This window comes from Arachis stenosperma, chromosome 9, assembly GCF_014773155.1.
Source record: "Arachis stenosperma cultivar V10309 chromosome 9, arast.V10309.gnm1.PFL2, whole genome shotgun sequence".
NCBI lineage: Eukaryota > Viridiplantae > Streptophyta > Magnoliopsida > Fabales > Fabaceae > Arachis > Arachis stenosperma.
This window is the reverse complement of record NC_080385.1, coordinates 8,123,344-8,150,337: the sequence shown is the minus strand read 5'-3', so window position 1 is coordinate 8,150,337 and position 26,994 is coordinate 8,123,344. Positions and strand designations below refer to the sequence as shown.

General features: G+C 38.4%; 1 protein-coding gene across 1 annotated transcript; it reads left to right on the top strand.

Annotated features, from left to right (window-relative positions):
- Nucleotides 1–18,934: 18,934 nt before the first annotated feature.
- LOC130948992 (uncharacterized) lies at nt 18,935–19,381 on the top strand. Its single transcript, XM_057877837.1, has one exon. It carries the CDS (start codon nt 18,935–18,937, stop codon nt 19,379–19,381), a length of 447 nt encoding a protein of 148 aa, XP_057733820.1.
- Nucleotides 19,382–26,994: the final 7,613 nt, after the last annotated feature.

The window sequence follows — 26,994 nt, the reverse complement described above, 5'->3', positions numbered from 1 at the left end:
CGTTGCTCTACTTTTAGCCGTTGTTGCGTGTCACTGGCTTGCCTCTTCTACTCCGTTGTGTCCTAGTTAGCTGTTCTGCCTGCCTGTCGGAGCTGCCGTTGCCCAGGTCTAAATTCTGCGCTCTTTCGTTCTATTCTACTTCAACCATCATCACCTTTTGATTTGGCACTCCGGCCTTTGGTCTCATCGATCCTTGGGACCAATTTGTGAGTAGACTTTATATTTATAACCGTTAACCTTTTAGTTTATACTATTCTGAATTTTTAATTATATTTATAAAATTATTGTTGAGAATTTTGATTTGATTAGAATTATTGATTTATTACAGTTGAATAATTATTTCTATGAAGCTCATGTCTTTAAAATTTTAGATAAAACTATATACATGTTTGATGAAGCTTTATATTATTTTAGAATATTTGATTTTACTCGAATATATACTTTTGAAGTATTAAAGTATTTGTTGGTACTCACTTATTTTAAAATTGTGAAATATGTTTGAAATTTTTTATGATTGAAAATGTACGATGAAAAAATTTCTAATGAGAAAGTATTATCTGATTTGATTTGATTCGATACCTTATATATTTGAATAATCAAAGATTTTTTATATTTGAAATTATATGTTTTGAATTGGTTTGGGAGGCTCGTATTAGAAAATCATAGTTAACAGCAGTTATGACGTTAACTTAGATGCATCTGACTCAGACTCCAGCCAATAAAGGTGTTGCTAGCCTAACGTGTAGGTCACACGTTATATATGTTATTCTGTTAGGACACATAAGAGGAAAGGGCTACCCATAGAAATGGAGCCGCCCAAGTGTAGATTTTTTATTTGATTTCTATATGAGAACTCCCTTATTGATTCACTTATTATTATAAATTGCTATTTTCTAATTAAAATTACTTTGATAATAATATTTACATGATCTCCTGTCGATTATAGATGTATTTTCTAGTCATCGAGTTGCAAAATTCACCCTGCTTTTCTAAAAAGATAATTTAATTTTCAAGAACAAATACTTGATTATGTGAGATTTTCTATTCAAGAATAATGATCTGCAATGAGTATCTATTTTTTGTCGAATTCCTAGATATTATATGCTCCATATATCACAAGCAGAATACATCCATATTTATTTATTTTATCTTTTATTAAAAATATATAATTATTCATTCTAAAACTTATAAATTTATAAAAAAAAATACTTATAATCTTTTTATTTATCTCATATTTAAATTTATTAGACTTACTAAAAAACTATTTCTATGAGCGCCATGACTTAATTTACACTGTGACAATAACAACGGACGAATAACATATCCAAGTCTTCCCATTTCCTGTATCATATGTTTGTTCTCTGAAAACAATGATAAATTTGAATCGCTAATAAGTTATAGTTCAAATGGCATAGTCTCCCCATACTCAATTAAAAAGTTGCGGGTTTGAGTCTCCTATCTTTGGTAAAAAAAAATGATAAATTTGAATCACCTTTTGCCAATTTTCTTCTGCCCGGCGGCAAATAAAGTTGGGTAAATATATTTTGTTGTTAATAGCATAGTTGTCAGAACCGAACCGGTGATCGAACCGATCAGGTTACTGGGTCACTGGTTTACTGGTTCAACCGTTAGGTCACTGGTTGAACCGATAGAACCGGTCGTACATAAATAAAAAATATAAAATAGTAAAAAATTGAATAAAGTGACAATTAGATCTTTAAAATTGTTGACTTCAGATTATTTAGCCATTGAAAAAAAATAAAGTACCAATTTAGCCATTCAAGATAGTAAACGATGACATTATGTCCCTCCATTAATTTATCATGTGAAATTTAATGGTGATATTTATATGTCCCTACTAATTAGTCCTAAGTCGAAATCTTCGAAAACCTACTAATTCAATACTCTAAAAAATTTAAAATAAATATCTTTACTAATATTTTAATAATTCTATAAATTCTAAAGAATTAAAAAAAATTGAATATAAAATTGAATATAAAATAATCCAGTTGTGTTTGTATATAATATATAAATTAATTAGCATATAGAGTTACAGGCGAATACCTCAACTTGGTGGTGTTCCTTAATGGAACTTCCTAAGGAGACCTGGGTTCGACACTCCTTGTATGCATTTTTGGATATTGGGAGCACTATAGGACCGGCCGGTTCACGAATTGTATCGAACCGACCGGTTTTGTCCGGTTTGTGTCGAACCGCCCGATTTTAAACGGTTTGAATCCTTCTTCGGTTCAAAGTTCTAACCAAACCGGTCAGATCATCGGTTCATCGATTTTTCGGTTGAAGCGGTCGGTTCGGTCCGGTTCTTACAACTATAGTTAATAGTGCTTGTTATTCTAACAGTTATTTTAGTTTTCAATATAAACAGCAATAAATTTTAAAATTATTAAATTCGAGTGAACATCTAAAATGGTACCAAAAGTACTTTTGGGTGGCACTCTTGAAACCACAAGTTATTAGATACTAGAGTTAATAAAAATAAAATAACGCAACTAAAATTTGTAGACAAGAAATAAATGTAACTGAATAAGAATTTAAATAATAATAAAAATAATATGACAAAATAATGAAAATACAATTTTTTAAAATATACAAAAAAGTCTACCATATTTTTTTATATATTATGAAAATAACATTTTATACAAAGGGACAGAAATTTAAACTTTACTATTTTTCTCTCTTAATTTTCATTCACACTAACATTAAACAAAAGAAACTTATCTTACAACAAACAAATACATCACCTATATATAGGTTTTGATGGAGGTGTATTTGGTTTATAAGTTGATTAAGTGGTTGTGCACAAATTGCACATTATGAACCACTTAAACAAATTACATAAGTTGTATGTATTATTATCTTTTTTTACATTTATGTTTATCAAGTTGTAATCTTTAATTATGCAAGTTAGACAACTTGCCAAATAGCTTTATGAGTTTTCTAACTTGATAAGAACTATTTGCATCGTATTTGATTCTAAATCAAGTTTAAATTTTATAATATTCTTTAAAAAAAATACTTCTTTTTATACAAATAAGTTAAATAAATTTGAGTAAACATTTCAAATAGTACTAAAAATGTTTTGGCGTTAACAAAATAGATCATATAAGAACTAAAGACTTTATGGTCTTGAACATATGTTTGACATTTAAGTGATGGTTGGACCATTTTATCAAATATCCATAATCTTTCGGAGAATGCGAATATCAAGTATCCATATCAACGAAGAAATCTTTTTAGTATTGGTTTTTGTAGTTCTCTTCAAAAAGAACACTTTGCCATGATTTGATCTAGTCTATACTTTATAGTTCTCTTTAGAGCACACGGAACACAGGGAAGAGTATCGACGTTTGGAACATGAGTCTTTCTCTATATTTGTAGATCACCTTCCGGAAGACATCTCAAAGAGGGAGTTGTTTCATTTGTTTAACTGGACTGGACGCATCAAAGATATCTATCTATCCTGGAAACAAAAGAATGGTGGCATCTACATGTTTGCGTTCATTCGATACACGACGAGAGGAGGGGCGTTGAAAACTATGGCAGAAATGAATCGACTGAGACTACGAGGCAAGGTTATCTCGGTACAAGAAGCAAAATACAAAAGGACTTCCGAAGCCACATATGTCGGTAAGGGACGAGTAGGAGATGATCAGCACCACCAACTGGTTCTGAAGCCGCGGAGGGATGAAGGGGATGGGCGCTCTTTGGCAACTGCAAATGCATTACGCACAAAGGAAATTGTGAAGAACACGCTTGGAGATTGCGAGATAAAAAATGTGGAGTGTGTAGTGGCGAAAGAAAACTTGGAATGGCTGCGGAGAAGTCTTGTGGGTGTAATGCTGGAGCCTATTGATTTTACTTCGTTGAGGAAAATGGTAGCAATATCCCTACCTTCTGTCATCCAAGTCCGGGAGATGGGAGCTTGCAAAGCACTTCTGACTTTTGACAGTGATATGCATGCAGATGTGACGTACACTTTCCATTTGAATAGCCTACTACAAACTTTTCATAAGGTTAGGAAGTGGGACAAGTCGGAGTGGTGTGAATCGCGTAAGGTTTGGCTCGAATGTTTTGGTGTTCCGTTATCTGCTTGGTCTGCCGATACTTTCAAAATGAAAGAAGGCCAGTGGGGAACAGTTGTTAGATGTGCAAAGGAGACCGAATTGTGCAACACGCTCACAGCAGGACATATTCTGATTGATACGTGTGTCATGAAACATATTCAGGAGAGAATCCGTATTACTTGTGGTTCAGGGGGCTACGACGTTTTGGTAAAGGAGGTTGGTTTTGATCCGTGTGACATGCAGTGTCGTGGGACTGTTACAGACATGAATATTGCCACCAAAGAGACTACAAGCCATGAGATAACAAATCTGGGCACGGAAACGGGTGCACGGCAGAACGAACAGTTGAGCTTAGCAAGGACGGACGGCCAAGATGAGGGGTTGATGATGGTGGTGCGACGGGGAGAAGAGGAGGACAGGGACAGGCTAGTAATTTCTCATGATATTTTGAATGAGTGGGTTAAATGTGGTGCAAATCAAAATCGCGGTGAATCAGCAACGTACCAATCTGTTAATGGCTATAATCAAGGAGCCCCTGATCTTGGAGGTGAAAACGGTGATACTTATGATGCTGACTCGGACAAGACGGTAACGTGTGAATATGATCCTTTATGTAATGGGCTGAAACGACATAATGGGATAAAAAAAGCTACTGCCAATGGAAAGAAAAAACGGACAGTTGGGCCAAGGAAGAATGGGTTGACTAAAATAAACAAATCTGAAGGTAAGGAAGAAATGCAATTGGGCTTGGGTTTAACACAAGGTGGGCATGACCCGGTTCATGAGGGGGGATCGATGCTTTTCCTGCCTCCTGTACAAGCGGACATGGTTGCGGTGAGCCCCCTAGGAGGGAGCGTTGACCCCTGTCTCGGAGATGGCAGCCATGGGAGCCAGCAGATTGCAGAATCGGGAAGCTGGGCAAACCGAAGCGCTGGGACCGCTGGAGATGGGGTTGTCGCCGGGGTTGGACTTGCCGGTGAGGCGGGGGGGTTCGGAGTGCCGACTGGCTACCATGTAGCGCCCTAATGACCTGGCTGTGGTGTGGCCCGGCCGAGAGCACGCGGACCACCGTCTTGAATGTGGCGGCAGTGGGACTAGGCGTATTACAGCCGAGGGAACACCCTTGACCCGCAGTGTTGTGAACGATGGAGATGGGGGATCTGGCGAAGCTGAGCTCGTCAATGGTGAGGCTATATTGTCTGGCCATGTTGGGCACGACGGAATAGGGCGCGGTGCGATACGGCAGGTGGTTGAAGCAAGCTCCGGTGGGAAGGGGCAGGATGCTGTGGTGGACGGCGTGCGTGACGAGACCCTGGACCAAGATAACGATGTGATATCAGGGTGTGGGAAACATGATGTGAACAATATCGGGCTGGGAAAAGGACGAGTGCATGGCCTGGACCAGGGTGATGGAAGTGGGGCTGTTGGAAGGGCAGTGGAAGGTTGCAGAGGTACTGGACCAGAGCAGGGTGACAATGAGAAAGGGGACAGAGACAGTGACTGTCAATGCATAGAGGACCAGATTTTGGAGAACAAATTGACTTGGGAGCTGGCAAGAGAATCAGGGGCTGTGCTATGCAATGATGAAGACGATATAATGGCAATCCTACATGTACAGAATGAAGAAATAGCACGGAAGAGGAAAGTGGCTAAACAAAAGGCTAAGATGAGGCGGTGCAGACCTAAAACTAAAAAACAGGTGTGTAAAAATAATTATAAATGATTTTCAGTTCTTGGAATGTTAGGGGATTAAGGGGTGACGGAAAGCTGAGAATGGTGAAGGAGTTAAAAAACAAACATAACTTGAGCTTGATAGGGTTGATTGAGACTAAACGGCAGGTTATGACGAGGCTTGATATTGGGAGGATCTGGGGAGGTAGTGGGGTGGGATGGGAATATGTAGGGTCAAACGGTGCATCTGGTGGTCTCTTGATGGTTTGGGATGAAACTTTTTTTAAACTAAATCAATGCTATAAGGGGGAAAGGTGGTTATACGTTGAAGGTGTCTTGCTGAAGAATGACTTCAATTGTGCCTTCTTCTTAGTATATGGTGCACATAGTAGAGAAGAAAAGAGTCATGTGTGGGAGGAGTTGAGTTACATTGTTGGCCTATGTCAGGTTCCTTGCTGTTTCATGGGAGATTTTAATGAGATAGTGACAGTGGAGGAACGGAAAGGGACTGCCAGTTTGCCTTTGTCTGCAGTTGATTTTAGGAGTTGGATCCAAGACATGCACCTAGTGGATTTTCCGCTTACAGATCAGAAGTTTACGTGGTTCCACGGCCATTCATGTAGTCGAATTGATAGAGCTATGGTGAGTGTGGAATGGCTGGAGGAGTTCCATGAGACCCGATTAAGAGGCGGACCATGGGGCTTGTCAGATCACTGTCCTATCATTGTGGAAGGCAAAAGGATGAGCGGAGGGCCTAGGCATTTTCGAAGTCTTAATTCGTGGTTTACACATGAAGGTTTTCTTTGAATGGTTAGGGAGGAATGGAGAAGTTTGGGGGAGCTGGAGTTCACAAATAAATTAAAGGCGTTAAGGGGCCCTTTGGGGAGATGGCATAAGGAGAACTTTGGTGAGATGGACAAGAAGATAACGAAGTTTGAGGAGGAGATTAAAAAGGTGGATGATATGGTAAGTAATGGAGTGTATGATGGAACTATTGAGGCTAGGAGAAAGGCGCTAGTTACTTGCTATGAGAGGTGGTACGTGAGGAAAGAAATTCACTGGAAGCAAATGTCTCGGTCTCGGCAAGCGAAGGATATGGACAGAAACACAAGATACTTCCACCATATAGCGTCAGCTAGACGGAGGAATAACCGGATCGATATTCTGATAGTCAATGGCAGACTGGTAAGGAACCAAGCTAGGATCAAGCTGGCGATTAAAGATTTTTATAAAGGTCTATATCATCAGGAGAAATCTCCTTTGGTGGGGATCAGAGATGGTTTGGTAGAAAGGATAGATGAGGATGAGGCGGCAACCTTGGAGGTGATGCCATCAGCGGAGGAAATCAGAGAGGCAGTGTGGGATTGTGAATCATCGAAGGCGCCAGGCTATGATGGATACAACATGAACTTCATTAAGAGGTGCTGGGATGAGATTGGGGCTAAATTTACGACAGCAGTGATGAGGTTCTTTCAGACATCCAGGTTACCAGTAGATTCTAACATTACTTGGGTGGCTCTGGCCCTTAAGTTCACTGGCACGAAGGAGGTTAAAGACCTAAGACCGATTAGTATGGTGGGATGTGTGTACAAGGTTATCTCGAAGGTCTTAGTGAGGAGGATGAGAGCAGTGATGCCAAAGTTGGTGGGGGAAACTCAGAGCGCTTTCGTAAAGGGTAGGAAAATCCATGATGGGGCTCTCATAGTGTGTGAAACAGTGCACTGGCTTAGAAAGAGAAAAAAGGAGGCAGCCATCATCAAGCTAGATTTCCAAAAAGCGTATGACAGAGTCAAGTGGAGTTTTTTGGATATTGTGCTACAAAAAATGGGATTTGGGCACCGGTGGAGGATGTGGATTATGGAATGTGTGAGCACGGCTTCTATGTCAGTCCTGATTAATGGGTCACCATCTAAACCGTTTAAATTAGAGAGGGGATTGAGGCAAGGCGACCCGCTTTCTCCGTTCCTCTTTGTGTTGGTTGTGGATGTTTTGCATAGAATGGTTGGTGAGGCAGTCAGGAATGGACGTATTTCTCCTTTGGTGGTTGCTCGAGACAACGTGGAGCTCTCACATCTCCAGTTTGCTGATGATACAATTCTATTTTATCCACCTGAAGATGAGACAATGAAGAACTACAAGCGGCTCCTGCGTTGGTTTGAGTTCATGTCAGGGCTCAGTATTAACTTCGACAAGTCCAGTTTGATTCCTATCAATTGTGAAGAGCAGTGGGTACGCAGTATGTGTAGGCTGTGGGGTTGTAAGGAAGACTCCCTCCCTGTGAAATACCTTGGAGTCCCCTTAGGAGCTAATCCGAGGCTGGTTAAGACCTGGAAGCCTATCATCGATAAAGTGGAAGAGAAACTAAGTCTTTGGAAGGCGAAGGTGCTAAACAAAGCGTGAAAGTTGGTGCTCATCAAATCAGTCTTGAACAGCTTACCAATGTACTATTTGAGCCTCTATAAGATGCCAAAGGCAGTTGCTGAGAAGTTGATTTCCCTGTAGAGAAGATTCCTATGGAGTAAAGAGGATGGGAGGAATAGCATGGCGTTGGTGAAATGGGAGTTGGTACAGGCCCCGAAAAAGCTAGGCGGGTTGGGAGTCGGCGATGCTATGTTTTGCAACACTGCCTTGTTGTTCAAGTGGTGGTGGCGCTTTGCGAAGGAGGATTGTCCGCTTTGGAAGAAGATAGTCTATTCCTGTAATAATCTGAGACCTAATGAGTTATTGTCCACTCAAGTGCTGCCTACTAGAGGAGGCCCATGGAAGGATATTTGCCATATGCAAATTAAGGAGCAACATCTCAGGGAGAAGATGATCACAGGTCTGGCAATGGAAATTGGTGATGGACGGCGGACTCGGTTTTGGGAGGATGTATAGGTACAGGGTGGATCCTTGAAAGAGCGGTTCCCCAGGCTCTTCTCTGTTTCAAATCAGTGTGATTCGGTCATTAGGGATTACGGGTTCTGGGATGGGCTAGAGTGGATTTGGAACTTCCAATGGAGGAGAGAGTTGTTCCAGTGGGAGTTAGACCTTCTGAATCAGTTACATGAGACTCTGAGACCTGTCAGGATAGTAAATAATTGAGAGGATATGGTTGTGTGGAAATTTGATAGACTTGGTATATTTTTGACTAACTCCTTTGTGCAGGTGCTACAAGAAGGAATGCTTTCGGAGGATGTCACTAGCTATAGCTTCACAAAGACCATCTGGAAAGGTCTGGTTCCACCAAGAGTAGAGTTGTTTGCTTGGTTTGTCCTGGTAGGCAGGGTGAATACCAAGGAATGGCTGAGTCGGTTCGGGATTATAAGCCAGGACGATACGAGTTGTATTTTATGCACTAAGGCTGTGGAGCAGGTCGATCACTTGTTTCTTTGCTATGAATTTGCTTGGCAGGTGTGGAGTGCTTGGGTATCTGTCTTTGGCCGGCCCTGGGCTTTTCCGAGGGTGATAAAGGACCATTTTCTAAATTGGACAGAGGAGCCGCATGGAAAAGAGGCTCAAAAGCAGCGTCTGAGGTGCTTCTGTGCAATCATCTGGCACATCTGGTTGGAGAGGAATAGAAGAATATTTCAGAATCAAACCAAAGGCATAGAAGATATTATTCACACAACCATGCTCAGCTACAACGAGTGGAGTGGTATCCCGTCCTATTGTTGTTGATGGCTTTGCCGGAGATGACACATGGATCTCCTTGCTTTGGTTGTTGGTACTTCTTGGAGTTGCTTTCTTTTTATGTTGTTTTACGCTGATTGCTCCACCTAGTGTGTTGAGCTTTTTAGTATTAAAAAAAAAGAGCACACGAAACACTCACTTCACAACACACTTAGAATATATTACAAAAAAGCTTTGAAATGATAGATTCTATTGATTAATATATACTTCAGTCATGCAAAATTTAAATGCAAGAATTACCGAAAGAAAGAATGAAACAATACAATGCAAGTTTCAAGCAGAAAGTGTTGACAGAGAGGTTGAAGATCTTGACGAACATATTCGCCTTCTTGTTGAACAAAGAAAAAATATTCCAAATGAAATGGACCAAGTTGAATAAGGACTTGGAAGAATGTGATGGCAAAAGGATGAAACTTACAGATGAGGATAAGAATTGGGTAGCTGAAAGCAAGGAGCTGATGTTGACAATTAACAATTCTAAAGTCTCTTGTGCATCTGAAACATCCAAACAGGAGAAGCTGAATGAGAAATAGGAAGGTTTTCGAACATCCTTTTCACAGAACTTAATAAGAAGTTAAAAAAACCTTATTCTAGAGTAATGTTGTAGCAAGAGTTTTAACAAGGTGTTTTAATTTTCTTAATTTTTCTCTCCAAATCCAGTAACAATAACATGTCAGCTTATCATTTGCTTTCTAGCTATCTCATTTTCCATGAAAACTTGTCAAGTCGCTATACAGTTTGGTACAATCCATGAAAATTTTACTAAAATAGCGATCCAAAGGCAGAGTAAGTTCAAAGGTTATGGAAGATCCCTTTGTCTGATATGTGAACCAATTTGGTATTCTGTTGTCTGGGTAAATGATTCTAAGATGTCTAGGCCATCCAATTGCTCTTCCTCCTACTCTTTGTCTGAATTCATATGCATGCACTAGTTCCCTTGTACTTTGATGGAATAAATGAATGCATTTCCCTTCATCCAAACTTGCAACATTTTGGAATGAAGTACTGGTGCACTCTTGCTCCTGTGGCCTAGAATTGGTTGAACTAGTTGCTACCATCTGAACCAATGGGCAGTTGAATGCTTTCAAATTAATAATTGATAATGGAAGTTCTGGCAGACATCGAAGCCTCTTGCAATTCCACAATGACAGTGTTTCAAGCCTTAAAAGATGCTTGATGCTCTCAGGAAACCTCTCAATAGCACCTCCATCCAACTCTAATATTTGTAACGATGATAAGCAGTTGATGTTGTCTGGAAGTTCAAACAGGCCATGACAGTCGAGCAAAGTCAATTGTCGCAAGTATTTCAAGCCATCAAATATGACATGGAGGGTTTGCTTGGACATTACTCCGCTGTAGCTATGAAGCGAAAATGTTCTAAGAGATTTCAAGCAACACCACTCCTCCGGAAGATTCTCAAGTCTACTCCCATTGACATAATATCTTTTACTTTGCTGAGACACCCAACGGACAAGTGTGCTAATTTGACTCTAGAACTGAAATTCAATGACTCTACTTCTAAAGACACAGAAAATTTCCTTAGACTTGAACAACTCTCAACATGGAGTTACTGAAGAGATCTAAGATGAACTTCACTTTCAAGTGCCTTAATCTTTTTGCAGTTGTGTAGATTCAAATAGCCAAGTGTGCCAAGAGATAAAATGGATTGGTGAACATGCCGCAAACTTCTACAATAGGAGAGATCTACTCTTTCAATAGTATATGCCTTGGAGAAATCTGGGAGCTCAATCAACTCATGGCATTCAGCTAGGTCTACTTCCTTCAAATTAACAAGATTTTGCAACAATGCAAACCAAGACCCCACAATGGTAAATCATTTGAAAGTTGAAACAACAAAAATCACATCCCATGTTTCAAATAAAATTTAAAGCATGAAAATTATGTGAACAAACCTGGACTCCACTCCAAAGTCTTTAAAATTGACTATGTGGCATGCTAAAGTAACAAGATTTTCTGGGCAAAAAATTTGATGGCAAGGACTGCATAGGGCATGCATGCCACTCAAGGTACCTTAATTCATTAGGAAGTGACTCTAGCCCTGTAGGAAGATGTAGATCACATAATCTTCCATCAATGTCTAAGGAGGTGAAGAATCTGAGATATCTTAAATTAGGCATCTTCTTGAATGTGTCTGGTGATGAGCGGATAATTTGTACGCTTTTTGGCATTGTTTTTAGTATGTTTTTAGTAGTTTTAGTGGAGTTCTTAGTATATTTTTATTAGTTTTTAGTTAAAATTCACTTTTCTGGACTTTACTATGAGTTTGTGTGTTTTTCTGTGATTTCAGGTATTTTCTGGCTGAAATTGAGGGACCTGAGCAAAAATCTGATCCAGAGACTGAAAAGGACTGCAGATGCTGTTGGATTCTGACCTCCCTGCATTCGAAGTGGATTTTCTGGAGCTACAGAAGCCCAATTGGCACGCTCTCAACGGCGTTGGAAAGTAGACATCCTGGGCTTTCCAGCAATATATGATAGTCCATACTTTGCCCAAGATTTGATGGCCCAAACCGGCGTTCAAAGTCACCTCAAGAAATCCCAGCGTTAAACGCTGGAACTGGCACCCAAATGGGAGTTAAACGCCCAAACTGGCATAAAAGCTGGCGTTTAACTCCAAGAAGAGTCTCTACACGAAATTGCTTCATTGCTCAGCCCAAGCACACACCAAGTGGGCCCGGAAGTGGATTTTTATGTCATTTACTCATCTCTGTACACCCTAGGCTACTAGTTATCTATAAGTAGGACCTTTTACTATTGTATTTTTATCTAAGACTTTGGTAGCTATCTTCATTTTATGCTATCTTAGATCATTGGGAGGCTGGCCATTCGGCCATGCCTAGACCTTGTTCTTATGTATTTTCAACGGTGGAGTTTCTACACACCATAGATTAAGGTGTGGAGCTCTGCTGTACCTCGAGTATTAATGCAATTACTATTGTTCTTCTGTTCAATTCCGCTTGTTCTTTGTCCAAGATATCACTTGTTCTTCAACTTGATGAATGTGATGATCCGTGACACTCATCATCATTCTCACTCATGAACAAGGTGACTGACAACCATTCTTGTTCTACAAGCAATTAAAGCTCTAGTGAATATCTCTTGGATTCCTGATAACACGATGCATGGTTGATCGCTTGACAACCGAGTGCTCGCCTGACAAACGAGCCAGCCATTCCGTGAGATCAGAGTCTTCGTGGTATAGGCGAGAACTGATGGCGGCATTCAAGAGAATCCGGAAGGTCTAACCTTGTCTGTGGTATTCTGAGTAGGATTCAATGATTGAATGACTGTGACGTGCTTCAAACTCCTGAGGGCGGGGCGTTAGTGACAGACGCAAAAGAATCACTGGATTCTATTCCGGCCTGATTGAAAACCGACAGATGGATAGCCGTGCCGTGACAGGGTGCGTTGAATATTTCCAATGAGAGGATGGGAGGTAGCCACTGACAACGGTGAAACCCTTGCATAAGCTTGCCATGGAAAGGAGTAAGAAGGATTGGATGAAGACAGTAGGAAAGCAGAGAAACGGAAGGGAAGGCATCTTCATACGCTTGTCTGAAGTTCCTACCAATGATATACATAAGTATCTCTATCTTTATCTTTATGCTTAATTCGTTTATCACTATACCCATTTGAGTCTGCCTGACTGAGATTTACAAGGTGACCATAGCTTGCTTCATAGCAACAATCTCCGTGGGATCGACCCTTACTCACGTAAGGTATTACTTGGACGACCCAGTGCACTTGCTGGTTAGTTGTGCGAAGTTGTGTTTATGCCATGGTATTGAGCACCAAGTCTTTGGAGCCATTACCGGGGATTATGAGAGTTGTGAAAAGTATTGTTCACAATTTCGTGCACCATCTGGACTCAAGCATAGATTTCTACATCGAGACATATCTAACATTATGCCATGAATTGCTTCAGTTCCCTAACAGATGGAGGAAAATAAATCAAACTAAATTAGTGTCAAGGAATTTAAGTAAAATATATCAGTGCATTTGACTAAATTTTCTTCCTAAAAAATAGTAGTACCCCTTTCTTACTTTATTGTTCTTCAAAACATCGCAAGCATCGTCAAAATCCCACAGACGACTAAGTTTTCCAGGATTTCTGATAGATTCTTGGCGAACAATTTCCCAACTCATTTGTTGTATTAGGTCATGCATCTCCACAGTATTGTTACTTGATATAGTTATGAGAGCCTTATCAAGAAGGGATCTCATGCCAATAACCGCATAGAAGCCACAACAGTCTAATAGATCAACTACACTTTTATTCGACATTTCCCTTTAAAAAGCATGCAATGTCTAGAAGTATTTGTTGCTCCTCATAATTTAATCCATCATAACTCAATCTTAACACATTTAGAAGTTCCTCACGAGGGGAGTGCAGGCGATATCTCATATCCTTTGCGAAGCTCATAGTCAATGAAGGTTTTTATTTGCTTTTAGGACAAAGCTCTGTGAAGATGGCAAGTGAAGTTGGTGCGAGTATCCTTACCTCTAAAGCTGATAAACACATCATATTTTTCAGCATTCAATTGATCAATCGAACCAGATGAAGAAGAAGTCGAAGAAGATGCACCACAAACCTAGTATTTTTTCAAGACAACTGATCATCATCACCCATCCGAAGGTATATCCTTCAACTAACCTGAAATTGTAAAGGGTCTCCAGTCTCTATAAATGTGACAAGGAGCTGACCTCCTTGATTATGCGTCCCTCTAAAAATTTTGGATTGTGAATTTTTTATGCTGGGTTTGTGCTGCCGCATCCTTAACAGAGAGTTGTGCTGTAACCATGCGGGTACTGTGCGGATGGCACGATGCCCTCACGTACGCGTTTCTGACGCGTACGCGTCACCTTATTTTTCTGCTTTCGACGCTTACGCGTGAACGACGCGTTTGCATCGCTTTGCGAACGCAGATTACAGCCGCGCCCTGCCCTATTTCTTCTGTTCTCTTTTTGTTTCTTTTCTTTCTTTCTCTTCCTTATTTCTTCTCATCACTTTTCTTCTCCCATCTCTTGTCCAGTGGACTACCACCACCGACGACCACCATCTCTGACGGTCCCATCTCTTCTCTTATTTCTCCTCTTTTCATTTTTCTTCTCCTTCTTTTCAAGGTTTCACTTCTCCACCTCTTTTACTTTTTAATTTTCTTTTGTATATTACACTTAAATACTTTGATTGCTCTTAGTTACATTTTGGTTTGTTATTTGTAGTCTACTCTTAGTCTTTCTTTCTTTCTCCTATATTCTTATTTTGGTGTTGAAGTTTCAAATTCAATTTTTTTGAGTTGTTGGATCATTGTGGTATCTTTTGATTAATTCTATATTATTTGATGTTGCTATGATAGTTGACATTTTATTTTAGGTACACTACACCCTTGGATTTGGCAAGCTACTTGTTGTTTATAATATGCACACCAAATGTTTGTGAAAAAGAATCAATGAAACTTTGCCTCAATGTTAGCTTTATTTTTGCACCTCTTTGCTACTTTTTCTGTTTTTCATCACACTTGTATTCTTTGTACATTACTATACTTTTTCATGGTAAATTCTTATTGTTGATGGCTTGCTATACTTGTAACATCATGCATGAATTGGTGATCTAACTCCATTCTTTTCAATTTTTATGCCTAATTGTCTTGGAGTTATACTTTCCTCATGTTTTAACTATTTTTGCATGTGTTTTTCATTGTTGATATTGATACTTGAGATCACTCTTTTCATGCCTTATGCTTATATGTTTTCTTCACTCTTGCATCAAGTGCTAATGATTTGCATCAATGCTTTTGTTGAGTTCTCACTTATATATTGTAACTACCATGTATTTGAGACACCTTACTTTTAGTTGGCATTATTTCTCACTTGCATTCTCTTACTTCCACCGTCTTTCTCTCTAAACTTAATATTTCTTATTTTTCCTCCTTTTAAGGATGAGGACCACGAAAGGAAAGGAGAAAGGCTCTAGAAAGGCACCCACCAAGGCGCGAGCTCCCAAGCCATCCATCAATCCACCACCACCACCAGCACCACATGCACCACAACAATCTATTCACCAGTTGTTACTTGAGCTTATTGAGAAGATAGATCGGCAAGACCGGAGGATTGAGCAGATTGAGCGACGCAACAAGCGCCGTTATGACTACTTGAAAAAGTTCATTGATTGTACCAACCCACCTATAGAGGAACCCAACACTCCGGAGTACACCTCTAATTATGATGGAGAGAGTAATCAAGAGATGAACATGGAGACGCCCCTGTGAAGTGAGGCAACCAAAAAAGACTATCATTGATTTGGAACTTGTTTGTTTGATTATAGTATGATTTTTGAAGTTTGATGTGGAGCTTATTTCTTTACCTATATTTTAGGTGGAATAAAGTCTCACAAATCAAGAGTTATCCATTGTGAAACCATCGTTTTCTTCTGTGAAGGATTACCATCACTGTATACTGCTTATGCAACAAATGTTGGATTTAAATGAAAGAAACGATCCATTAAGTGAGATAAGAATGCACAAATAACATATCAAGTCTTCATATTGCCTGTGTTTCATATATTTGATCTTTGAAAACAATGATGAACTTGAAGCACCTTCTTCCTATTTTCTTATCCTCAACAACAAATAAACTTGGGACATATTTTGTTAATCGCGCTTGTGTTTCTAAAAGTTAATTTAGTTTTTAATGTAAATAGCAACAAAATTTAGAATTATTATATCGATTAAATTAAGGTGAAGTGTCTAAAAAATGGTGTCTACTTATTAAAAAGATTAAAAATTAATATTTAATTTAAAAGATACAAAATTAAATAATTTTTAAAAAATTAAAATTTACTACAAAAAGTAAGTTAGACAAAATTTAAGCATCAATTCATAGCCATAAAATTGACCTTAAATTAAACTGCTCTACTAAATCCTCAATCACTATTCAGTTAAGCTCAATTAAAAATGTTTATCCATGGCTTAATAGAGAGAATATATGTCCATAGTGATTTGTGTTGTAGATCAGTCCTAGTTGAAGTAGCCATGAAAACTTAAGTAGTACTCTATACTAAATAGATATTATGGAGTTTTATACGTGAGCTTGTTTGATAATAAATATTTTAACTTAAAAACCAAATTAATGAACTAATTCTGCCAAGAAAAAAAAATGGGTATCGCTTAATATTAATCTCAAAATAGATTATGCAAGGGAGACAATTTCAAAATCTATTATATACAAAATAAGTATATACAATTCACTTGAGAACTATGACTTACATACATAAACATATTTACATTAAATAAATGATAGAAAACTAAGTTAATTGAAATTAAACTGGACTTAACTAAACAGAACACTTTAAATATCTATTAATTCTTTTCCCTTCACTATAGTTTTTTCTTTTGTTCGAGTTTGCCTTCTTTCAGTTGAGAGTAATGCTACGGTGAAGAATTCAAATTTTTTCTAGGGCACGGATTTCATGTGCCGTGTGTGTTTGGCGTTTCAGTGCTCATAGCACTTAACTTTGGCATACCGGTGCCAAAGGACAAGAGTTGTTGGACCTTCCTAGTTTTTTTATTCGACGGTATAGATTACTTGTTACTTCTCTCTTTTGATTGGCTACTAATTACCTTTTGCTGCTTTTGTGTTAGAGGGGTTGTTTTGCAAAATTTAATTTCTTGTTGGTTTTTTTGTTAGACCCGAAACTAATGGGGTTATGTAGAAAAAAATTATGAATTCTTAAGTTGAAATTGATTACGGTTAATGATTGTGTATTTTGTTAACTAAGACACGACGGAGTTAGGCTGCGAAGGAAGGAGATGCATTGTTGATGTCTTTTGCCGTATACATACGATTCTACCACTCACCATCATGACGTGTATGCAGTTCGTGTTACAGGAAGTAATCGCAAATTTGCCCAATCGCTAAATCTCGCATCTGCATCAATGCATGCGTTCAGAGGATTACGCGACCGTCATGTCATTGCCGGAATAGCACTCGATCCCCACGAATAACAAGAAGTGGTGGTTTAGGCAGAGGATTCGCTTTGCCAGAGAAGATCAGAGTCGAAAGATCGAAGCGGCATGGAGAAGCTGGAGAAGAAGAAGACCAACGAAGGAGAAGGAGAATCGATTTCGGATCTGTCACGACTCAATTGTTCGGTGGATGACGATCTGCATAGTGTCATCGCTGGAAGGGGTTTCGATCGCCGTTGATAACAAGGAGTGTTGTTTCGGGTAGTCGTATGGATTTTCCGGTGACGATCAACAAGGAAGGATCCAAGCGACGTGGAGATGGTGTGCTAGAGAATGACGAAGGAGAGGCAGAGGGTATTTCGGGTCGGGCGGGTCACGTCGGAACACTGCTGGTTGGACTTGGGTCAATTCAGATGGGCCTGTGGATTATAATTTTTTTTCTTAAACCGATGATGGGCTCAAGTATTGGGTTATTAATTATTTTGTTAAAACTAGATCACTGGTTTGGTATGGTCCTCTTCACAATACCAAAAAAAAAAAACCTAACATGGTTGAACAAAGAAAAGGAACACTCGGGACCAAAAAGAAAAAAAAGAGGAACACCAAATTAGTTATTGCATGTATAATTAGTTGCTAAACAATCTAACAGCAGTATTAAATATTTAAATTTCCTTAGAACATAATAATTAAAATACTCTGTAAAACCAACTTTTTTGGTGCATAAAATTAACAGAAACATTGAATAAGGAACTTACATGTTCTCCAATTGAACATGGGATTGCATTCGTGCAATATGATTGGTTGAGAAGATTTTATTATTCAATAAAAATAATAATGCACCTCTTTTATTTTTGGAAAGGTAAAGGAATAAATTAAATTATTTCGTTGGGAAAAGAAAACGGATAAGAGTTATTCAATGAGTAATTAAATTAAACAATTAATGTAAGCAAAATAAAACCCTAAAGACATTTAAACCACTCAGTACATGGATAGTCAGTATTAAATTATTGCTTTGTAAAATCGAAATATTTAAATTATTGATGTGTGTTGTTGAATCTTGTTGTTTATGGCTTTATATGCTTCTCCTCGTATCAGGCATTATAGTATGTAGCATCATATGCTATTTTGTTTGGAATTTACGCATGCTTATCCTCATATGGAATATATTTTTATTGTATTTCTGTTGTTGTGCTTGGAGAATCCTAAGTTTAATATAATTATACTATCATGATAAGTACAAATTTTATTTGGACGCATCGGTAAATGAAGAAAACATATACAGAAATGTATGCGGTACTGAACCACAACCCCTCCCCCCCAATGGCAGTATATTAAAAAGTAAAATGCCACATGGTCATTTACAAATTCGTCTATCCTCTTTATAATCTCCAATAATCCCTCCACGAAGTCCTTGTAAATGGCCAGAAGTTCCCAGAAGGATAGAAAGAAAGTGGACGTATTCGTTCAGCACGAATGTCCACTGAATCTTCTTCCTCGCAAAATATGGTTGAGTATTGCCACGATGGTTGCATCGAATTCGATTGAGGATCTGTTCAACATGCAGGCGACGTGTAAGGTGTTCCTGGGGGCAGCGAGTTCAGACGCTGTATACAAGCATGCGACGATGTCTTACCTCGATGGGCCTGAAAGGAGATTCTTTGATCGTTGTGTGAAAGTAGGAAATGTGGATGCTATACTCCGACAGGGGTTTGTGGAGTATTTCCAGTTTCGCCGCCATGACAAAGGGATGGAACTGCTTGCTAGGGCCTCAACGGAGGGTAGTGTCGAAGCAGGTTACCTGTGTGCCCACTTGCTAATGTTTGGTCATGAAGAAGAGGAAGAAGTGCAAAAGGGGTGTTCAAATGATGGAGGTTATCCGTATTTCTGGGCAGCTCGAGAGCTGCAACAATTTCTTGAGGGACATTTCCAAAGATACCATGGTGCTCTTGTTAGAAATGCTTGCATCTAAATGAACGTGACTGTTTACCACTCTTGATAATTCTCCCCCTGACTGTACTATTGTGGGTTTAACTTTATGTAATCTGCCAATACAGTGGCTAGCAAATGCCAGTTTGTTATGATCCTTTATTAACCCTTTGCTATGCGTACTGATGGTGTATTTTATTTTATTTTATTAAATTATTGCTTTGTAAAATCGAAGCATTTAAATTATTGATGTGTTGTTGAATCTTGCTGTTTATCGCTTTATGCTTCTCCTCGTATCTAGCATTACAGTATGTAGCATCATATGCTATTTTGTTTGGAATTTACGCATGATTATCCTCATATGGAATATATTTTTATTTTGTTTCTGTTGTTGTGCTTGGAGAATCCTAAGTTTGATCTGGTATGGAGGATTCGTTGGATGATGATATAGCTTAAGCATGCGACAATACACAAATTATTACATTCGTAATGCAAATGGATTTGTGGAACAATCCATTATCACTATGTTTTAAAGATAATACTCAGATGCATAACCTTCGCATCCAGCAGTCAGTATTTCCAACGGCATTAGCTAATAGGCCTACCTGAAATAAAAAAAAACAGACCTGAACAATACAATACCACAGCCCATTCTCAGTTACATGGGCTGCCCCAGTTACATACATTGCGGGGGAGGGGTCGGTTTACGGTGTCTCCATCCCATTGTTGCACTGGCCCCTAAGACCTGGAACTTTACCTGTCCAGCAAAATGTCGGCCAGCTGCCGTATGATTTCTCCTAGTTGAGTCTTGAGTTCCTGTCTCTCTCTCTCTCTCTCGATCTGGGATACAAGGTACTCGATCGACGCAACGGCCTGTTGTAGGTCCTCAATCGATTGGCTGGCTACAAGTGATGTAACTTTGTTAGCAACACATTGACACCGACGCAAGTGACTAGACGTGGGGGCGTCACAAGAAGACAATTTTCGTTTACCAGATGCACCTGGTACCTCTGCGGGAGTCGTCATCACCGTCGTATCGTGCAGTCCACCGTGAACGAATCAATTGAACTCTGAATCTAGCGGGAGCTCGCTGCCCAGCCCCGGAACAGGTGATGCAGTCACCTAGAAGTAGTCATTCTAGGCGTTCACGGCCTCTTGGTAACTCCGGTTATAAAGAAGCAGGTTCTGTGGAAAGCTATCCACCTGAGTCGATGCCGTTTCGCAGTTGGGGTATATTCTGGGTATCCTCCCTCTAAAGATGACGTACCACCCACCATCTGTTCGCATTGCCATCCAACTGTTAGAGGAGATCTGGTAGATCTTGCAGAGGGAGAAGGGATTAGGCTTGATGGTGGAATACAGTTTATGGGTTTTTCTCTCACCTAGAGGCTAAAAAATGGAAGAGTAAACAAATAAAGCAACTAGAATGGTGCAACAGCAGTCGAGGTTTACTTGCACGCGGACCCTATGTTCTGGAGTAGGGGTGCAGGGACTCTAGGTACAGGAATAGGGGTGTACTTGCACTAGCAAATAAAAAAGTAATAACATTTATCATATTCATCACTATTAATTTCAATGAATTTATTATATTTTTAGAATTAATTTTTATGAAAAATTAATTCCCAATATAAATTGTTATGAGTGAACTTTTTAATTTTAATATGGAGAGACTGTTTGTGTATAGCAAGGTTATGGAGGAAATTAAAATATGCGTTCCCAGTTAAATAGGATATATGCTTTTTAATTAATATAATTATACTATCGCGATAAGTACAAATTATACTATAATAATATATAACAGCTAACATTACATCCATGTATTAATGCCTGATTTTATCTGGACGCATCGGTAAACGAAGAAAACATCTAGGGATACGTATGCGATACTGAACCACAACCCCTCCCCCCTCCCAACGGCAGTATATTAAAAAGCATAATGCCACAAGGTCATTTACAAATTCGTCTATCCTCTTTATAATCTCCAATAATCCCTCCACGAAGTCCTTGCAAATGGCCGGAAGTTCCTAGAAGGACAGAAAGAAATTGGACGTATCCATTCAGCACGAATGTCCGCTGAATCTTCTTCCTCGCGAAATATGGTCGAGTATTGCCATGATGGTTGCATCGAATTCGATTGAGAATCTGTTCAACATGCAGCCGACGTGTAAGGTGTTCCTGGGTGCGACGAGTTCAGACGTTGTATACAAGCATGCGACGATGTTGTATAAACCGTTAGTGCACTTTTTATTTCACCTCGACTGGCCTGAAAGGAGATTCCTTGATCGCTGCGTAGAAGTAGGAAATGTGGATGCTATACTCCGACATGGGTTCGCGGAGTATCTCCGGTTTGGCCGCCGTGACAAAGGGATGGAACTGCTTGCTAGGACCTCAACGTAGGGCAGCGTCGAAGCAGGTTACCTGTGTTCCATGTTGCTAATGTTTGATCACGAAGACAGGGAAGGAGTGAAAAGGGGTGTTCAAATAATGGAGGTTTACCGTATTTCTGGGTAGCTCGAGAGCTGCACCAATTTCTTAAGGGACATTTCCAAAGATACCATGGTGCTCTTATCAGAAATGCTTGCATCTGAATGAACGTGACTGTTTACCACTCTTGCTAATCCTCCCCTGACTATACTATTGTGGGTTTATCTTTATGTAATCTGCCAATACAGTGGCTACCAAATGCCGGTTTGTTATGATCCTTCATTAACCCCTTGCTATGCATACCGATGGCGTATTTTGTTTTATTATTTTTTTGTTAAAAAATTGCCAGTTTGATCAATTAATGTATCATAATTATGTGGATGGCATATACGACGCAATTAATGCGTATCTTGGCTAGAACTTAGTCCAAATAATGCTTTCTTCTTGAGTGGGATATGATCTAAACTCTGCACTATTGAAGTGACGTTTGAATGGACAGAAGACTGTTAAATCAATCCCCCTTTTATACGATCGTCGCTTTTTTTTTTCTGGGGCTGGGAACTAACTTAGACCGTGACAGTGCATTTATACAAAACTGGTAACTTGGATAGCAATAGGGAGTCACTGAAAGAGGTCAGGTAAAAAATGGGAACGAGATTTTTTTTATATGTGCAATGATAATTGACGATGGTGTATAAAATCTGTAGAATCGTTGAATAATTAACTCATGAAGGCTAATTTTTTTTATATTGGGTTATTATTGGTGTTTTTCGTTAATATTAAGATGTTTTGCTGTAATGTAGTGATATGGGATAAAAAGAAATCGTGAGTAACGATTTCAAATAAGTCAAAAAATTAAAAAAAGTTAAAACAAATTGTGAATTATGATTTGGAAACTGGAAATATGTACTTTGAATTTTGTTTCAATCAATGGATTTGGATTCTTTGTTCATCCAAGCAATATAATTTGAAAGATGTTTATTTCCTATAATTTTATATAATATTAGGATATCCTAAAAGAGATGCTATGTCTACATTCTTTTGTTTTATTATCTAGTGTAAAATGAAGGTATGTGCCATTAAATTAGAAGGATCCCGTAAATATTCGTGACAATCAAACAAATCTGCAAGGAAAGATAAATCGATAAACACGTCTTTGATAACGCACACGTAAATAATTTCCAAAATGGTTCAAATTCACGATTTGGAAATGGTACTTGGCTCCATCGTAACATAAATCCCTAATTGTGTGCCAACAGGTCACATGATTTTGAAATTAAGAACAGATGGATGAAAGTAGATATAATTATATTAACTGAGTTTAAGTTCCACTACGGAAGATCAAATGGGAGACAGAACAAACAAAGGAAATAAAAGGATCATATAGGCCTCGACGGAAAACATGACATTAAGATATCAAGCATGTGCAGCAGGTCAAATAACTCCAGCCTCGTCTTCATTTTGTCCGGCTGGACCCCGACCCCAACGGAGCAAACACTTTTGCTTTTCCTCCAAAACGTCGATCCAGCATTCCAGGTCACGCCACTGTAGAACCTCAAGTTGTTCCCATTCACGGTGCTTGGCGATTTCTACCATCAATTCTTTTGCTTTGACATCCAATTGGTGTAGGATCACGTCATTCTTTCGCTGCGTGATGAGCGGATAATTTATACGCTTTTTGGCATTATTTTTAGGTAGTTTTTAGTAAGTTCAAGCTACTTTTAGGGATGTTTTCATTAGTTTTTATGTTAAATTCACATTTCTGGACTTTACTATGAGTTTGTGTGTTTTTCTGTGATTTCAGGTAAATTCTGACTGAAATTGAGGGACTTGAGCAAAACTCTGAAAAAAGGCTGACAAAAGGACTGCTGATGCTGTTTGAATCTGACCTCCCTGCATTCAAAATGGATTTTCTGGAGCTACAGAACTCCAATTGGCGCGCTCTCAATGGCGTTGGAAAGTAGACATCCAGGGCTTTCCAGCAATATATAATAGTCCATACTTTATTCGGAAATTGACGACGTAACTTGGCGTTGAACGCCAAGTACATGCTGCTGTCTGGAGTTAAACGCCAGAAAAACGTCATAATCCGGAGTTGAACGCCCGAAACACGTCATAACTCGGAGTTCAACTCCAAGAGAAGCCTCAGCTCGTGAATTGATCAAGCTCAGCCCAAGCATACACCAAGTGGGCCCCAGAAGTGGATTTATGCATCAAATTACTTACTCATGTAAACCCTAGGAGCTAGTTTATTATAAATAGAACATTTAACTATTGTATTAGAGGTCTTTGATCACTCGGTCTTGTGACCACATGGGGGCTGACCATTCGGCCATGCCTGAACCTTTCACTTATGTATTTTCAACGGTGGAGTTTCTGCACACCATAGATTAAGGGTGTGGAGCTCTGCTGTACCTCAAGTATTAATGCAATTCTATTTTCTTTTATTCAATTCTATCTTATCCTTATTCCAAGATATTCATTCGCACCCAAGAACATGATGAATGTGATGATTATGTGACGCTCATCATTATTCTCACTTATGAACGCGCGTGATTGACAACCACTTACGTTCTACATGCAACCGAGCTTGAATGTGTATCTCTTAGATTCCCCAACAGGATCTTCGTGGTATAAGCTAGATAGATGGCGGCATTTATGAGGATCTGGAAAGTTTCACCTTGTCTGTGGTATTCCGAGTAGGATCCTGGGAATCCGGAAAGTCTAACCTTGTCTGTGGTATTCCGAGTAGGATTTCGGTAATGAATGACTGTGACGTGCTTCAGACTCGCAAGTGCTGGGCGTTAGTGACAGACGCAAAAGAATCAAGGGATTCTATTCCAGTAGGCGCGGGAACCAACCAGTGATTAGCCGTGCTGTGACAGAGCGCGTGAGCATAGTTTTCACTGCGAGGAAGGGATGTAGCCTTCGGCCAGGTGACGCCTCCAGACGATTAGCCATGCGAGTGACAGCCGCAGAGGACCATTTTCCTGTGAGGATAGAAAGTAGCCATCGTCGAACGGTGAACCCCTATACACAGCTTGCCATGGAAAGGAGTAAGAAGGATTGAGTTGAAGCAGTAGGAAAGTAGGCGTTCTTGAGCCATACAGTATCTCCATATGCTTATCTGAAATTCCTACCAATGAATCTGCATAAGTATCCCTTTTATTATTTCTTTATATTATTTGATTTTCTAAATTCCATAATTTTATCTGCCTAACTGAGATTTACAAAGTGACCATAGCTTGCTTCATACTAACAATCTCTGTGGGATCGACCCTTACTCACGTAAGGTTTATTACTTGGACGACCCAGTACACTTGCTGGTTAGTTGAACGGAGTTGTGTTCACTCGTGCCAATTTCAAATTCCATAATTTTACAAGGAGTGCAACTTAAAGAATAAGGATCACAATTTCGTCCACCAAGTTTTTGGCGCCGTTGCCGGGGATTGTTCGAGTATGGACAACTGACGGTTCGTCTTGTTGCTCAGATTAGGTAATTTTTTTTTCAAAAATTTTTCTTTTTTGTTTTTCCTAACATTATTTCCGAAAAAAAAAATTAATAAAAGTACAAAAAAATTAGAAAATCATAAAAACTAAAAATATTTTGTGTTTCTTGTTTAAGTCTTGAGTCAAATTTTAAGTTTGGTGTCAATTGCATGCTTTTAAAATTTTTTCTTGCATTTTTCGAAAATCCCATGCATTCATAGTGTTCTTCATGATCTTCAAGTTGTTCTTGGTAAGTCTTCTTGTTTGATCTTGATGTTTTCTTGTTTTGTGTCTTTTCTTGTTTTTCTTGTGCATCTTTGCATTCATATTTTCCAAGCATTAAAAATTTCTAAGTTTGGTGTCTTGCATGTTTTCTTTGCATCAAAGATTTTTGAAAATTATGTTCTTGATGTTCATCATGATCTTCAAAGTGTTCTTGGTGTTCATCTTGACATTCATAGCATTCTTGCATGCATTCATGGTTTTGATCTAAAAATTTCATGCATTGAGTATTTTTTTTTGTTTTTCTCTCTCATAATTAAAAATTCAAAAATAAAAAAAATATCTTTTCCTTATTTCCCTCCAAACTTTCGAAATTTTGGGTTGACTTGGTCAAAAATTTTTAAAAAAAAAATTAGTTGTTTCTTACTAGTCAAGTCAAAATTTCAATTTTAAAAATCTTATCTTTTCAAAATCTTTTTCAAAAATCATATCTTTTTTATTTTTTTATTATTTTCAAAAATTTTAAAAATTATTTTTCAAAAATCTTTTTCTTAGCTTTTATATCTAATTTTCGAAAATTAGCTAACAATTAATGTGATTGGTTCAAAAATTTGAAGTTTGTTACTTTCTTGTTAAGAAAGGTTCAATCTTTAAATTCTAGAATCTTATCTTGTAGTTTCTTGTTAGTTAAGTCATTTTAAAAATTAAATCCTTGTCAAAATATCTTTTTCTTAAAACTTTTATCTTATCTTTTTATCTTATCCTTTTCAAAATTTTATATTTTTCAAAATTTGATTTCAAAAAAATCTTATCTAACTTATTATCTTTTTATCTTTTTCAAATTTGATTTCAAATCTTTTTCAATCAACTAACTAACTTTTTGTTTGTTTCTTATCTTTTTCAAAACCACCTAACTACTTTTTCCTCTTCAATTTTCGAAAATATCTCCCTCTCTTTTCAAAAATTCTTTTTAATTAATTAATTGTTTCAAATTTTAATTTCAATTACATTTATCTCTAATTTTCGAAAATCACTAACCCTTTTTTAAATTTATTTTCGAAATTCTCTTTCCCTTTTCTTCTTCTATTCAATTATTTAATTACTAACACTTCTCTCCACCTCTCTTCATCCAAAATCCGAATCTCCCTCTTCATTCTTCTACCCCTTCTTTTTCTACTAACATAAAGGAATTTCTATACTGTGACATAGAGAATTCCTCTTCTTTTCTTGTTTTCTTCTCTTTCATATGAGCAGGAACAAGGATAAAGGCACTCTTGTTGAAATTGATCCAGAACCTGAAAGGACTCTGAAGAGAAAATTAAGAGAAGCTAAATTACAACAATCCAGAAACAACCTTTCAGAAATTTTCGAACAAGAGAAGGAGATGGCAGCCGAAAATAATAATAATGCAAGGAGAATGCTTGGTGACTTCACAAAGCCAATGTCCAAGTTTGATGGAAGAAGCATCTCCATTCCTGCCATTGGAGCCAACAACTTTGAGCTGAAACCTCAGCTAGTTGC

Excerpts from the sequence above, each read along its gene's own strand:
- LOC130948992 (XM_057877837.1), top strand. The coding sequence starts at position 18,935 with ATGGTTGCATCGAATTCGATTGAGGATCTGTTCAACATGCAGGCGACG.